Below are 17,283 nucleotides of genomic sequence, written 5' to 3'. Positions count from 1 at the left end.
GGTCTACACAAGGCTGAAGGATCCAGTGAGGCCGGAGGGAGGTGTGTGTGGAGTGAGGCCAGTGTTGGCTGGGAAGGCTCAGTGGCCAGGATAGCCTAGGATCAGACCAGAAGGGACATTTAGCCTATGCGCTTGGGGTGGGATTGGCGAGGAGAAGGGATCCCTCAAAAGACCTGCAAAGTGACCGGGGTGACGCATCAGGAAGCTCAGGCCAGGCACCAGTGGGGGAGTCCTTTGGTGGACTTAGAAGGTGACCAGTGAGACCAGAGATCCTGTGGCCATTGAACCAAGTGAGAGTACTCAGGACCTTGCTACTCAGAGTGTGATAGAGCTACAGACCAGGCTCCCCACCTTTCCGGGGAACTTGTTAAACATGTGGAAACTTAGGTTCCACCTAAGACCTGCAATAGTATCACACTCTGGAGGTGATTCCCAACGCTGTGTTATAATAAGCTCACCAGGTGATTCGCATGTACCCTAAAGTGTTAGAACTACTAGCTTAAAGGATCAGATGTCCTGAGGCATGTTCTCAATAGTATAAGCAAACATGAGAATGTACATGCACTGAAAAGCCAGTATGACTTACAGTGCGAGAAGGAACCATGGGCCATCTAGTCTCTGCAGTGACCATAGCAGACAGGAAATAAAGTCATAGAATGTCTGGAACATACAAAGCATATTCGAATTAAAAGGGAAAAGAAGTGTTTGTTTTTCCTAAAAAGAGAGATACATAGAGCTGCTTTGTATCTGCGGTGACCACACTCAGCTCAGTTCAAGTTTGTTTCATAGCTGGGTCAACCTTTGTTTGAAACAAGGTAGAAGATGGATTTATAATATAATTATATATATATATATATGTACAGGAATTATGCAACACCATATAATAAATTATATTGAAGTACTGTGTTGAATTTACCACTTGTTTGGAAATAAACACATGAGATTCGATAACATGAACAAAAATTTAAAGAGTAAAGCTTCCAGTTTTAAAAAAGTATGTCAGTTAACCTTTAGCCTTTGCTCAAACGTCAACTTCTCAGTGTCACCTGCTCTAACCACCTCTCCCACCATCTCGGCCACATGTCTGACACCCAGCCCCGCCGCCTTGCTCTCTTTTTTCACCCAGAACATGCCAGCTAGCATACAACGTACCTAACACACTTACTACACTTATTATTGTCTGACCACTAGAATAGAAGTTCTATAAGGGGCAGGGATTTGTATGCATTGTTCACTGATGACTTCCTATCACCTAAAAGTGCCCCTGGGTTCGATAAATATTTGCTGAATAAATGAATTAATTGTACTCATATGGCAGCAACACGGCAGAAAAGCTGATGTTTTCCTGGGATTTTCCCTTTGATGGGTGATAATAAGCTAGTATCACCTAGGAAGAAAGAAGATAACTCTAAGAGCATCTGTCTATCTGCTGTCTGCTTATATCAAGGGAGGAATGGGAATTTTCAGTGTGAAATTTTGGAGGATTTTTTTTGGTGGTGTTTTTTTTTTTCCTAAGTGAAATTTTGTTGTTAATCTTTTTGAAGAGGACCCAACTGCAGCCATCGCTCTTCTCAGATGTGACCCATATTTTGGTTCACTTTTATCATTTAGAGTCAGTGCTATAGCTTAAAGTCGATAATTAACCAGCCAAGATAGTTCATGAGCCATTTTGTTCTCTGAAACTAGCTATAAAGTCTCTCACTAAAGCACATAGGAAATCTGAAGGTTGAAGCATTTTAGAGGACTAACCCAGCTAAGTGTAGCATTTCGGGGGACAGTGGAGAAACATAAGCATTCATTTTAACTGGCTTTTGCACAAAGCATTTAACAAATCTTTGAAGGGCTCCTTAGTGGGTTGAGTCTTTTGAAGAATAGATTGGAACATCTTTAGAAAGAAAACTCATAAATTCTGATTGGCATAACAATAAGAGAAACAGAAAATGTCAGAAGCATGCCCAACTGCCAGCCTCTAGTAAATGGGGTCGGAGCGTTGCAGGGAATGAACCACTCCATAATCTGAGGCAGGATTGTGAGGTTTTCTTTGTGACAGCAATAACGAATCACTCATCAGAGCACTAATAATCAATGTAGAAGCAATCTGCCCCTAGCTCACCCCCAGGAACAGGGAGAAAGTAACTGTAGTGACAGAGAATTTTCATTTCTATGGATAAAGAAAGCTATTCAGTAGACCCAGGCTATGAAGTCCTCAGTTTTTTTCCTGAACTAAGACTCTTCAGACTCTAATTCTGCATATACCTGAGAAGTCCCGGGCATTCACATCTGGTTGTCATGTTGACGGGCCCACACCGAGCAGTGTGACCAAGTAAGAATCAGTCTGCCACATGTGAGCCTGCAGTCACGATGGAGCAATTCTGCAAATTAGCTGGGATCCACAGATCTGGGATTGGAAAGAAATCATTGGCAAAAGAAGAATATCTGTTGTCTGTGTGTTGGAAAAATTGTAGGTTAAACAGTGAAACTAAAATGTTTAGTGCTATTGTTGTTTTTCTGAGAAAGAAAAAAAAACCTGTTAATGGACACTAACCTGAGTGTTTCCAATGAGAAGTGGGAGGCCGTATGTTAGACCCTTCGTTACAGTCCCTGGTTCAGGGAATTACAGTTCACACATTTCACAGATGTGTACCTCCTCATATCCTGGTGTAAGAGTCACCTAAACAGCAGAAGCATTTCAGGGGACAGGCAAAACTAGGAATGTCCTTTATGCAGAGGACAGTCCTCTAATATGCAAAGGAACAGAGCAAAAATTGGGCGGAGGTTTGGGATGCCTGGGTGGCTCAGGGGTTGAGTTGAGCATCTGCCTTTGGCTCGGGGTGTGGTCCTGGAGTCCCGGGATCGAATCCCACATCGGGTTCCCTGTATGGACCCTCCTTCTCCCTCTGCCTGTGTCTCTGCCTCTGTGTGTGTGTGTCTCATGAATAAATAAATAAAATCTTTAAAAAAAAAAAAAAACAGGAGGAGGTTTGACTGAGACTTTTTTTAAGTCAACTGGCCAGAAAGGTAACTGTGAGTTTTGCTTTGTTTTATTTTCTCCTTACCTCCAGCCTTTCAAAGCAAAGCAAACAAACAAAATTGAATCATTATCAGCTTCATAATCTAGTTTCCCCTGAAACTTTTTGAGCCCTCACTATGTGCCATGAGCAAAGTTAAATGCTTTACATGCATTATTTCACTTAGTTCTCCCAACAACTCCAGGAAGTAGCTCCCATTACTTCATTTCCCCATTTTGCAGATGAAGAAACTGAGGCTCGCAGAGGGTTAAGACTTGCCCCAGGCCACACAAACAAGAAGTGGAGCCAGGATTCAATCTCCCATTCACTATACATGCACACTGGCCAATAACATCAGATTATTTGGGGTTAGAATTTTCCTTAAGGGTGGTAACTGGTGAGCCAGGAAGCAAGCATCCCCCAGATTCCATGGCCATCAGCAGCGAGTTCAAAATGTTTATTTCTCTAAAAGGAGCTAGCAACCCGGAAGAGTGGGAAAGGCACCCTTCAGCCCCTCATTTTTTCATTTTTCAAATACATGCTCAGGTTTGGAGTAAAACCTTACACCAAGTTGTACATATATATAAAGAAATCATATCTATATATGATGTTATATATATTATATTTATATATAATTTCTTTATAAAGAAATATATATTTATAAATTTATTTTTTTTAATTTTTTTTTATTTATTTACGATAGTCATACAGAGAGAGAGAGAGAAGCAGAGACACAGGCAGAGGGAGAAGCAGGCTCCATGCACCGGGAGCCTGACGTGGGATTCGATCCCGGGTCTCCAGGATCGCGCCCTGGGCCAAAGGCAGGCGCCAAACTGCTGCGCCACCCAGGGATCCCTAAATTTATATATTTATAAAGAAATATATCATATAAATATATAAATTATATATAAATATCGTTATCTATAATTATATGTACATAAAAAATTATATATATATGGGGGGAAAAGCTGAAATGTAAACATCCTTTCCTTCTCACTGTCCTCTAGATTTTGATTGGCGCAGTCATTGCCATGGGTTCAGCCGACAGAGACGGCCGCCTACACCCGGGAGACGAGCTTGTCTATGTTGACGGGATTCCAGTGGCTGGCAAGACCCACCGCTACGTCATCGACCTGATGCACCATGCAGCCCGGAACGGGCAGGTCAACCTCACTGTGAGAAGGAAGGTGCTATGTGGAGGTGTGTGGCTTAAGCCAACAGGGAGGTTTGGGGCTCAGGTAGTGAAATGCCTTTATGGGACATGAAAACAAAATTTTAAATCAAGGAAAAAAGACAAGGAAAAAAGCCAACCTAGCTATTCCAAATGTAACTCTGATTTTGAAAGTGCAGATTTTCACTCCACTCCAAGCAGATATTTTCAGTGTAGTCATTAAAAATTTCTCACAAGCTTGGGTTTAATTTCAGATGCATATGCTCTTTGCTCTTTGGTGGATGCTAGCTCTAAGAGGAACATTACGGTAGTGAAAAATACAGCTTTTGAAAATGTTCCTCCTTGTGTTTACAAACCAAGAACCACAGCATTTTGATACCATAATAAGGCAACTAGGCTGGAAAATTGGCCTCCATTGTAGAGCCTGATAAAAGGTAACAATATTACAAAAATATAGCTTGTACATCATTCTGAGAAAACACAATTCATTTACCTCCAAACTTATGAAACTGGTAAATTAGAAGTAATTATTCCCTTTGCAGCCATTTCCTAGCTTCAGAAAAGAATCCACCAAAGACTTCACTTTTAACAGACTTCACAGTCATAATAAGATTCAGTTTATCTCTGTCCACCATCATAATGCCCCCCAAAAAAGATTTATATTTTTATAAGTAGCTTTGTTACAAAAATCAGCTGTTTTTCATGATCTAAGCACTCAGTAATGTTGGCAGTAGGATCCCAACTGCCTGTGCTTTGCCCTGCGAATTGCAGGAGGAACAGCACCAGCGACAGTCGGTCACCTTCTGCCCTCGTGGCCACGGGCCTCTCGCTCAGCACCCCCGGCCCTCCTCATACAGGTAAAGAGGGACCTTGGCGGCATGAGCTCCCTCGTGTTACAGCTAAGGAAACAAAGGCCCAGAGGTCTGGTCCAGCAGTCTCCTTGCCCAGGAGTCTGCAGTGGGTCAGTGATAATGCCGAGGCTCTTAGCTCCCCAGCCAGTGCTTGTGGCTTTATTGCCACCTCGGGCCCTCTCCCATCCCACCCCCAGTGAATTCAAAGACGTGAGACCAACTGCTAGCAAATGCCACTCCCTCACATAAGTAGTCTTCTGTATGTGTTATCATTATAACACACCCGAATCAAAAAAGATAAGAAGTGGGGGGTGCCACTGGCTAATCACAGCTGTGAATAACTAGGGAAGATAAGGCTTATTAATTGAACTAAAAATCCTTTTTCTATTCAAGTCTTCTAGAAACCAGACTTTGATCAAGGGCAGTCATTTAAAAGGGCAAGCCAGAAGAATTGTCAGCCCTCACCAGTTCGAGACTGCCATATATCTTGGATCGTATGGAGGTTTTGCTAAGAAGTGCCATTCATCTTCAGAAATTCATGGCATACCACTTGACCCAAAGAAGTAAAACACCTTGAATTATGACTTATCCTTGGGCAAGATGCCAGGAGGAAGACAGTGTTTGCTTGGTTAACATTTAACTGTCTCTCTCCCTAAGAGTGATTTTTAATAAAAAGTTTGCTGTGCTATATGCTCTGTAACCCAAAGATAAATTAAAAAGATACCTGATTTACAAGGAAATATACTGCAAGGTGCAAAGCCAGTGCACCAACATAATTTCATGCTCCCCTTGCCACCAGCTGATTATTGCAAATTAAATTTTGTTCTAATCAATCCAAGCTATTGGAGTGTGTGCCAAATGCTGCAAAAACGTATTCTTGCAATTTGTGGATCATGTGACTTTGGTGAAGATGCTCTTTGCTGCAGTTCTTACCAACTTTACTCATTTAGGCTTTCGAGTGCATCTCAAGTGCATTTAATTTTTGAAAATGTTCGGCTGCAGACTGCTCGTTCACACCAGGAGAGTTTCCAAGTTAATTCAGCTCACTCTTCCTTGAAAGCTTCATCAGTATTGAAAATGATTAAGTTCAGGAAAGGATACTTTGATGGTGAAGTAAATGCCTAGAAGTAGAATGGGACAGATTTTTTAAAGGCATAGCAATAGCAAGGCAACTTTTCTTCATAGCTGCTGTTTCTCCAACAGCGAAAAGGAACAGCCACAAATGGATATGATGGTGGAAATGCCTTCTCAAGGGCTGTTAGCATTATTATTACGCTTTCCCAAGCAAAGGCAGTGGGAGGTATGAGCTAGTTTGTGACAAGATGGTTCAAAGTTGAAGGGACGTGAGCAAGCAGCTTGCAAAGACACAAAAGATGGGTAAGAAGAGGGACAGAGTCGTCGCCTTCCTGCACAAAGGAGCCGTGTCAGGATCTGGGAAGAAGGGAGGTCGTAGAACTTAAAGCTTTCACCCTGGTGCTTGTACAAATGTCCTGTCCCTCCTCAGAAGCCACTGGGCACTGGCTTCCAAGTTAATGCTCAACAGAAAACCACTTCTATTAGGAGAGACACCACCTAGTTAGTTCCATTTGGGCAGAAATTAACACAAAACCCTGCAAATATTAAAATATTTTTAAAGTGTACACACTAAAGATAGAACGGCCAAGTTCTTAAGGAGGCAATGACAATCTAGATCCTCAAAAAGGAGAAATCTTGGAGTGAAGAAAGGAAACATCCAATAATACATCCAATTTCAGTTACCAAATTGTTATAGCCCAGACCTTCCACTTTAAACTAGTTTTGAGAGATGTCTTATCCATGCCACCGGCTCCAATGTTTAGCTGTTTTTCCCCAAGGATATTAGAAGAGTGGCTTTAATTATTACACTGAAGTATAAATATTTATATGTTGAGTAGCTCAGCTTTGAGATGTTCAACCTAATGACACGTTATTTTGAATACACACTGTTCATCTGAGGGAAGGGTGCCTGAGGAATTTCCTAATGTGTCAATCTAGAATTGATGTGAAAGAGCATTTTATGACTTAATCAAACACGTTAGAGTCCGTCTTAAAGCTCTCCATCTGTATCTGTTCTCTAACATCTCAGGGAAAGTCTAACTCTTGGCTTAATGCCAAGAAAGAGAAGGTTTTCTTGGCAGCTGGCTGAAACGCTTAGCCATTGTTTAGAGTGCCAGTGGGTTCCCTGGTCCTGGTTACTAAGCTTTTTTTGTCGATTCTAAACACGTCCCCATCTTCTTTGTCCTTGAGCATGTCACCCATGTAAATAAGTTGTCCGCTTTGATGAGGATAGACCAAGAGTGCACAAACCCACATGCCTGCAGGCAGGCCAGCCCCTGGCTTTGGCAGGGCCACAGCCTGTGGGCTGCTCCCTCCTCCGTCGGGCCCCATGAGGGGGCACATTGCATGTGGACAGTCCAGCCTGTGCCAGCATACCCCATAGCCTCGGCCATGCTTCAGGACAAGACATCTACCGTGCTGCCATGCTCCTGGGGTACAGCCCAGAGAAGAGGCCCAGGCACACCCTGGAAGCAGGCAAGCTCTGTTTATGAGAGGGCCCTAGAGTCCTGGTACCCAGCATGTGATCTGGAAGGGAAACTAGGGTTCTGATGGAGCCCGTCACTTTGGCCCTGCATATTCCTCGCTCTACGGGTAAATGAGTAAGACAGGAATTTGCAGGAGGCACTGGGGGGTTGTTGGCACCGTGGTGGCTTGCAAACACAAATCTGATAAAGGGAGCAGCCGCCACCCAGCTCTAGCTATTAACTGCCAGATATTTCAAGAGAAACTGGAAATCCCTATTTCTGTAAAATCTCCCTTTTGAAAAACATTGGCAATCAATTTTAACAATTACCAGAGTATAGGCTGGCCCTGGACACAAATAATGGGAGAGTCTACAGATGAGGAGCAGCCCCTGACCAGTGGTTGACCGTTCTCATTGAAACCATCTCACCTGGATGGCATTGCCAACAATGCCCACCTTCCCAAACAGAGACCTCTTCCAGTCAGCTCAGTGATGATTTCCAGGATGACTGGTGAGGACAAAAGAGACGCTCATCCTAAAAATTCATTATTTGGCTTGAGTAGATACTAATTGACCGAATTCTGTACACCCATCTGTGCGAGTGCCAGGAGGATGAGTCAGGGATGCTGGAAGTTAGTGAATTAAAAAAAAAAATGCATGTCGTATTTAGTCACTTTGTCACATTCACTGTATTCTTCTAAAACAACGCTGTTGTTTTACCAGGAAGGGTTGTTGGCAAAAAGATGGTCTCATTTGGGTCTAGAGCCAGCTGAGTAGAAAAATAACGTGGAATCAATTCTCTCCCTCAAAATCTACCATTGGAAATCTTCTTAGCTCCCTGGTTTTAAATGTGTTCATGTAGTTAAAGACGAAGAACTTTGTTCTAGAGGTTGAAAGAGAAGTCCGAAAGCAATAGAATGGTATTCTCTTAATGTTTTGGACTCTTTCCCTTCTCCAGGGAGCACTCGTGTTGATCAGTCTTTCTTCCTCTAGAAACTGGCAGAGCCACTCCCAGCCACTTACTGCAAAGACAGATCCTTTTCCTTTGTTGCTGCTTTACTGACAAGCACAGCCCTCAACCCCCTAAAATATGACAGCCGGAAAATGAGATCTCTCTTGTCAATGCCTATGACATTTAGTTACTGATCTGGTCCAATAACTCGGGGAGATTTTCAATTTAATGTTGCAGCTTCATAATTGTTTGTTTTTCTTCTTCCTGGCTATCTCTAATCACTTTATTTCCAACTTGCACAAAGACCGATAAAGGACACGTGCTTCACCAAGACAGTAACAGCTTGTCTTCGGTTGATATTTTCTCGTGGGGAGGGTACATCTTACAGGCAGTAAATTAAATTCTGGCAGAAAAGAGGGAAAGGCCTTGACCTTGACATTTTGCTCTTTTCTCACCTCAGTATTTCTTACAGACGAAAAGCATCCATTTGTTTTCTTTAATTAAAACCTGATTAATTAAATCTTACAGAAAAATTCAAATTCATCAAATAATAATAAAAAGCAGCCTGGGTCTTATTCATTCTGCTGTTACAAACAAAGAAGTGAATACGTTTCAGCATTAAGACAATTTTTTAATCTGAGTATATGAATAAATGCAGCTCCAAAAAATCTCTTGTAGTCTGTGTTCTTTCTCCCTGATTTTTGAAATGATCTTGAGTTTTGAAATGAAATGACTTTTCATTTCAGAATGGAACTGCAGCTTATCAAGATAAGAACCTTCACTGGAACTTTTGCTAATTTTTTAGTAATTAGTTTTTACAATTATTTGTGACTCTCCATATGAGACACCTACCAGAGCTCAACATAGGAGACCATACCTAGAGACCCAAAAAGGAATCATTAATTGTGATTACTTTCCTTCTTACTGTTTCTCTGTTCCATAAACATCCTCTAAGCACACTAATCAAAGTATAAGATGGAGATGAAACAGCTCTATTTTTAATAACAGTGTTCTAGGGTACCCGCTTCAGTTCTTTAATCAGAATACCGAAACCTAGGTATTAAATTAAAATGACAAAATTCTTTCTCGGTGACAGATGAACTTTCATTTTTAAAAAGCAGCTTCTCTTGGCTGCCAACTTTCTATCATTTTTCCCTGTAAATAAGCTTGTTTTCTCATGGAAGTATTGGTTTGGTTTATCTGGCTGATAATAGAGTATATTTTGTAATAATACAGAGTATAAATGAGCAGTGCCACTGACACCTCTCTCAGAGATTCAAAACTCATCATCCGTTGGCCTGACATCATTGTTAGATTTGAACCTAGAATGAGTGAATAAAAGAAGGATCCTTTAAGAAAGACATTTCCCATCTACACCAGGTGAATTAACACTTTTGGGCTAACAGAATATCACAAAATTCAATAAAACTGTGGCTCTTATTAAAATTATGATAGGTCCCTTTCCATGGACGTCCTGGGCTGTTAAGTTAGCCCCACTTACCGTTCCCCTCCAGCAGCATTGCTCAATGGTGGCCTGGAAACCTCTTTGGGATTCCTACGCCCAGTCTTCCTAAAAACACTTTCTACATGTAGGCGCTGAAGATTCATAGTTTTTGCAAGTTCTTTAATTCCTGTACACAATGTAGTTTAAAAACTGTCCACTGTTTTATAATCTTCTCTGAATAATTACTGTTATGCAACTAAGAAGCTCAATATCTAGGGGCTCCTGGGTGGCTCTGTCAGTTAAGCGTCTGACTCTTGGTTTTGGCTCAGGTTGTGATTCCAGGGTTGTGAGATCGAGCCCCATGTGGGGCTCCCTGCTCAGTGGGAGTCTGCTTCCCTTCTATCAAATGAATGAATAAATTTTTAAGAAAAAAAAAAGAAGAAGAGGCTCAATATCTAAAGGCATTGTCCCAGAGGGGTTACAGATTTAACAAAAAAGGAAGATAGGAAATAGTAGCAGCACAGCAGAAGCTGATGAGGGGGTTAGCTATGTTTTCTGTGAAGAATGGAATGGGGCTTAGACCTGGGTGCTCCATACCTAGGTAAGTAGCCCTATCTACTCATGGGGATCGGAAGCCAGTCAACCAGTCTTGTAACAATGCCAATGTCTAGAAGTGCACCTAGTACACGCAGGCACTCATCAAGACCCTTGGTGAATAACTGAGTGCCTGCACACAATGTGTATTGCAGGGGAACCCTGCCCAGAGAATGGGAGGAGTCCAGGCTCCGTATCAACCCACCACAGCTCTCCACGCAGTGACTACGCAACCTACGCCAACAGCAACCATGCTGCCACAAGTAGCAATGCCTCTCCTCCTGAAGGCTTTGCCTCACACAGCCTGCAGACCAGTGATGTGGTCATTCACCGCAAAGAGAACGAAGGCTTCGGCTTTGTCATCATCAGCTCCCTGAACAGACCTGAGTCCGGATCCACTATCAGTAAGTGATGGCTTCCCTTGCCTTTGAATAAGAGATCTTGTGTTCATTTGTTCTGGTGGGAGGGATACTGGACATACAGAGCAGAGGGCTGCTGTAGGCATCTTGTGGAGACAGAAACTCTCAGGCTGTGGCCATGAATAAGACGTCCTTAACCTATGATTAACCAAACGTTGCTGAAACTTTGGCTTAGGAAGAATGCAAGATTGCATCTAATGTCCCCTGGACCCCACAACCCCCATAAAAGCTCTGAATTCATATTTATTTAAGTGGGAAGAAAATAAAACCAAGTGGTGTGAGAGTGTTGGTATGAGGGAAGGAGAGCTCCTTCCGGATGGATAGGATGAAACCAGATATGCAAAGCATCTGGGGGGAAAGCAGTCCAGGAAGCAGCTCAGCATTCAAGAACTCTGCAGAACTCAGTGTGGCTATGATAGAATGGACATGAAAGAGCAATGTGAGACCAAGACAGAGGACTAGAGAGGAGGCAGGCTGCACAGGGCTTCACAGGGCCATGGGGAAAAGTCTGGACTGTAGTCTAAGTCCATGGGAACCATGGAGGGGGTTAAGCAATGGACATAAACCCTGACTTACATTTTTTAATGAAATCAGGAAAAAAGAGCAAGAATGGAAGCCTGAGACAGAATTGAGAGGTCCTAAAAAGGGCCCTGCAGGTGTAGAGATCCTGGAACCTTCCCCTGGTGTAGTAGCAATGGGTGGGGCAACATCCATGACTTCACCTAGGGCTCCTCCAAATCTATGAGTCTGTACAACAGGTAACAGTCAGCAGTTGTATTTCTCTTAAAATTGGTCATCCTGTAGATTCTGTCTTCCTTGGTAGTTTTCCTTTGGGCAACATTATTCCAGAAGTTACCCGGCTACCAGCAGGTAGTAGGACCGAATAGGCAATAGGAAACTTGCCCATTTTTCACGTTGAAGTGATTTAGCCCAAAATATTATGGGTAGAAACATGGAAATAGAGAGCATTGAGACAAAGTTAATTGAGTCATGTGGTCCTAAAATTCTCATAAATTGTGATTGTTTCCAGCACATGGGGTAATGGGGAGTTGTCAAACAGTACTCAAGAAATCAAATCATTGAGGACGAATAAGCACTTTTTATGATACAGTTAATGTTCCCAAAACACCGCCAGGACTGAATGGAAAGAAATGGCCCTGTTTCACTTTACCGTTGAAAATTCAAGAATGAAAACTATAGAGGTGCGTAACCTCAGTGAGTAGGTGCAGAAGCCAAAGTGCATACATCTGAAAGTACAACTTCATTTCTCTTTTCCTGCCCAAAATGAAGAAATAAATCCAATCTTTAAGCAGAGAGTAAAAGTAAGATTATGTCAGAACGATAGATTCACCGGGATTAAAAGGACATAAGACTGAAGATCTTCATGAATTATATAAACAGCGTTCCAATAATGTAGACTTGGGAAAAAAATGTTCACAGAGAGCTTTTGTAGCTATTCCACTCAGGCAGATTGCAGGGTATGTAAAGGACCGAAATAAAAATAAAAAATATGCCACCACAATGAAAGTGCTAACCATGCAGGTAAGACCTCAGATTTCTTTGAGGTGTGGTGGCATTATTGCTAAGTGCATAGAGAGAAATGAGTGTGTGTGCACACATTGCACTTACTACATGGAGAAGCCACAGCTGCTTTTTCTATTGCAAATAAGATCCATGCATAGGTAGATTTGGAAAACAACACGTACAAATGCTTATAATTAATGTGAATTTGTCTTCCTACCTTGGTGACATTAGACTGACCTCAAAAGAATAATTGTAGCCATTTTCAAAATGGAATTATTTTACATCACCCTAGAGAGTGGAAATATATTCATGATGCTTCCTGGCTTCTTTTTTCACATATTTATTTCTTTTCAATTTAAGGAGTTTGAAATGCAGGTTGCCCACATGTTCCGTGGGAAGAGCAGTGATTATACTGATGGCCTGTAGCGTTTACAAGATATAATTTGCAGCATGAACCTAAAAGCTTTCTGAACCTGATGCTGTTTCCTACTTAACTTCTCTTATAATTTGGAGCTCTCATTTTAAAGAGAAAGGCTAAGTACCTCATGAATGGTAAAGAGCCATCCTCATGTCACATATCCATCCTCAGAATATTAAGGGTCCTTAATTCTATGAGTCTGGAGAGCATGATAGTATCACGTACTCAGGAGTCACAATCATTCCTGGGGTTTGGGTCATTTTTCTTTTCATGTCTTACCTGAGCCCAAGGACCATGAATGTGGTCGTGGTTTTTATCAAGGCTACCGAGCCTTGGTGTTGGCAGACAGAGCACTCAACTGGCTAAAATCACACTGCCTGGATTCGAAAACGTGCTTCGTCATCTCTTAGGTGTGTAACCTTGAGGAAGTTACATGACCTCTTTGGGCCTCAGTTTCCTTGACTGTAAAGACAAGATAATGGACCTATGTCGAGGGGTTGCTCTGAAGGTTAAATGAATTAGTAGGTGGAAGTGCTCAGTCCTGCAGCCTGGGTCAGGGGTGAGGGACACACGAGTCCTGCTGAGTGTGCCTTTCTTTGCTGAGGCTTTAGGCTCTAAGTCTTCCCAGAATTCACTAGCCAATAAACTAGAAAACATCACAGGAAACATCCAAGTTCAGGCCCAAAGCAGTGCCTTCTAGAACCTCCTACAAACACTATGTCTTTATTGACTGTATCAGAGAAGACAGGAGAGATGGGGAGCACAAATGTAAATCTCACCACCCTGAAGGGGGAAAAAGAGTTGCTTTCTGTAACTTTCTCAGTCTGGGCCAAAATTTTGCCACACATGCCAGATGTTCCATCAGTTGAGAACATGGGCGGTGGGGTTCCTGGTTTATTTATTACCTGGCATTCAGTCCGGCTCATTTCCAAGCCTCAGATATTTTTTTTTCAAAATATTATTTCCCAAAATATTAAGAAGCAATGTCCTTTATGTTTGTTACTGTAATTAAGGAATGCACTGCTTCCGTCCAAAACCCATAACCCAGGAGACCAAATACTGCTGGGCAGCAGGCAAGACTCCGAAGCCTCCATCCGAGGTCCAGGAATATCCTTCCTGATTTAAAGTGGGAATAAGCAAGCTTCCTGAGCATTTTTGTCCCATTGTCCAAAATATTAAGTATTTTCTTCAGACCTTAAAATTGGATTCATCGGGCGGCGCCTGGGTGGCTCACTGGGCGAAGCATCTGACTCTTCATCTCAGCTCAGGCGATGATCTCAGGGTCCTGGCATCGAGCCCCACGTCAGGCTCTGCCCTCAGCCTGCGAACTGCTCGTCTTTCTTCCTCTGCTTTTCCCACACTCTCTTCCTCCGTCTCTTTCTCGTTCTCAAATAAATAAATAAATAAAATCTTTTAAAAAAAATCAGATCCAAGAGAAAACAAAATGGTTTGCAGACCAGAGCCTAGGATAAGAGTAATTTGTAACAGGCAATTGAATTTTAAATTCTTAAAAAGATTCTAACAAAGGTTTGTATACAAAGACGTTCATTGCCATATTAATGAGAAACAGAATATCAGGAACAATGTTAGAAGCTTCTCAAAAACTGGAAATTTGGGGATCCCTGGGTGGCTCAGTAGTCTGGCGCCTGCCTTCGGCCCGGGCATGGTCCTGGGGTCATGGGATCGAGTCCCATGTCGGGCTCCCTGCGTGGAGCCTGCTTCTCCTTCTGCCTGTGTCTCTGCCTTTCTCTCTTGTCTCTCCCTCCCTCTCTCTCTCTCTCTCTCTTTCTCTCTCATGAGTAAATAGATAATATCTTAAAAAAAAAAAAACCTGGAAATTTGGTATATTTGGGAAGTTCAAGGCATTTACCGCCTTCAACTAACTCCATTGTCACCGAGGTCTTTGTACACAGGATAGAGAAGACTCAGGTAATTGTCTGACTTCGAGTGGAGCAGATGCTTTCTCTGGAAAGATGGCCCCATGGCCATGCACAGTAGGGTTGACAGGTTGGTCTTTGGGCCTCTCCAGCTCAAGGCTGAACCCTGACATCCAGGTTTTATTGCAGAGCTATACCTGTCCTCCTAGGTGCGTTCTGCTGTGCCCACCCACCACAAACCCACTTTCCCACCAGAGGTTCCCAGGAAGGGCTTTGGCACAAATGATGAGATAAAAGTAACCCTTAGTCTCCTGCTTTTCTGTAGTTTGTCAAGAAGCTTATGTTGGCATTTACGAGGTAGACACACATGGGCACTTAGACATCAGTGGGAGAGCGGGGTAGCTTGTGGAAAGGATTGGTGCACTGAGATGCAAGCAGCGAGGCTGAACATGCTCGGGACAGCGGCCACAGCAACAATCTAGGGCCATCTTTTTGGCCCTTCCTGCCTTCGTTCCATTGTCTTAACAGTCTGGACTCTGGTTTCTGTGGGTGAATGGTGGGGCCTCAGGAGCTACAGCATCAGGGGCTGAGCCATTCTGGGGGAAGGTCAGTGTGAAGCGAGCACCAAATATTGGGGTGCATGACAAAGGAAGCAAGGTTAGCAGATGGAGACTGATAATGGGGGGAGGATTTCATGATAATTATGGGAGCATGGGGGTGCTCTGACCTGTTCCAAAGCGCTAGGTGATAGGCAGGCTCTGTTGCAGACTAAGTGACTAGTGAGGCCTGGGGCCCTCAGGGAAGCCCCCCTCAGCAGGCCAGAGTCCCCATAATAGAAAAGGGGTGAGCCAGGAGCCCCTCCCCACACATCCCCCTGGCCATTGACCTTAACTTTGTGTATCAGAACGCTCTGCACACCTTCAAGCCACTCTTGCCTTACAGAAGAGAAAAAAAAAAAAAAACAAATAAAAAGATGCAAGTGCATCACCGGTCAGCACACTGCTGGCTCATGAACAATCCTTCAGCTCTGGGTTGGTGCTAAAACTCTTTGTTTCCACGTGTGTGCTTTCTGTGACACAGCTTGGAGTCCAGACTTGGTCATTGTTAACTGTCCCTCAGGCCCACTGCAATCTGACATTCTAGAACGAGTTAGTTGTCTTTGGTAAAACGCCCTGATAACTTTGCTCAAAGTCTTTGATAATATTCATGGGCTCTGGAGTTTAAAAGCTATTCTAGAAATGCAAAAGCTTAGCTAGCAGGTCTTTAGATGACATTTTAAAGCATAGGTTCCTAAAAAGAGTGAAACCAAAGTGAACAAGCAGTGAGGCAGTTTAGGATTTTTCCCTAAAAAACTCTTCTCCCAGATCATGCAGCCACTGAACAGTCATTTGAACTTAGGGAAGGTTCAAATCAAAACCAAAAGCCGCGGTTTCTGTAGTCATGCCCCGATACAAGGAGATTAACTCATGAAAAGTGCTTTGGGCAACCAGCTAGGGCTTGACTTCAGTTTATCCACCACCAGCTGTGTCCCTCGAACAAGTCAAAGGTCATCCTGTGTGCTTCTTCACCTAAAATACGAGAACAGGTGGTCTTCCCAGCCACCTCCAGCTCTAAATTATATGATGCCATGAATGAGCATGGAAATGAAGTATGAGGTACATTTCATCTGTGTCTGCAAAGCCTAGAATAAATCTGAGGCCTGGATCATCTTTGTCATTGGCTCAAGCTATCATTTTAAACTTGTGTGTAATTTTTGGCAATGTTTTCAAGGTGGATCCTCTGTCAAGAAATGATCTGAAACTTAAATACATGACACCAGCTCCCCCTTGAAGGCAATTTAAGACAGTATTTCCCACCCCTTTTCACTCTGTACGGTTGTAAAATGATAACGTTTATCTAAAATACATGAAGATAAAAGGAATGAAGCTGCCAGAGGCCTAAGGACTCCCCACCCCAGCGGACGCCACCCCACACCTCACCCCACCATCCTCAAGAGGCATTCACTGTCCTGGCACACCTGTGACCTGGATCACCCCTTCTAACGCCTTATGGTCACAAAGCCCTGCCCTAAAGGAAGGCTCTAAATATCAGTAACCGGTAAGCGCCTCATCTTACATCTTATTGGTTTAGGTTGTAGCAGTGGACTTTCTTCAAACCTCCAAGCTGAGGTTTGTTCATTGATCACCTCAAAAGCCCAGGAAATTGGTGCAACTGGTGTCGACGCTGGGATCTCGACCTTCTCTAAATCATTGTCAACTTTGACCAATCAATGTTCCAGGCTCAAATGTCACTGCTGGAAAGTTTCTTAAATCCTACCCATGCAGTTGAACATGGGAATTATAAAATGAGTCTCATTCCTCTTTTTCTCATTGGTTTGAAAAAGCAAGTTTCCTTTCAGAGTTCTTAATCAGCCCCTTAACATATAACACTGTGTTCCCTTAATCCTCAAATGAAACCCTGCTTTGGATTCCTTCAATGACACGGTG

At 42.9% G+C, this 17,283-nt stretch overlaps 1 protein-coding gene across 1 annotated transcript in view; it reads left to right on the top strand.

The window, feature by feature from the left end:
• The window catches only part of MAGI2 (membrane associated guanylate kinase, WW and PDZ domain containing 2), a 1,298,069-nt gene that overhangs the window by 1,157,522 nt on the left and 123,264 nt on the right, over positions 1-17,283 (top strand). The window contains 2 exon segments of the mRNA XM_055301214.1: positions 4,016-4,208; positions 10,715-10,963. Coding sequence (XP_055157189.1) covers positions 4,016-4,208; positions 10,715-10,963 — 442 coding nt within the window.

This window comes from Nyctereutes procyonoides, unplaced genomic scaffold, assembly GCF_905146905.1.
Source record: "Nyctereutes procyonoides isolate TBG_1078 unplaced genomic scaffold, NYPRO_anot_genome, whole genome shotgun sequence".
Taxonomy (NCBI): domain Eukaryota; kingdom Metazoa; phylum Chordata; class Mammalia; order Carnivora; family Canidae; genus Nyctereutes; species Nyctereutes procyonoides.
The sequence above is the reverse complement of the archived record's forward strand: the minus strand, read 5'-3'. Positions and strand labels throughout refer to the sequence as shown.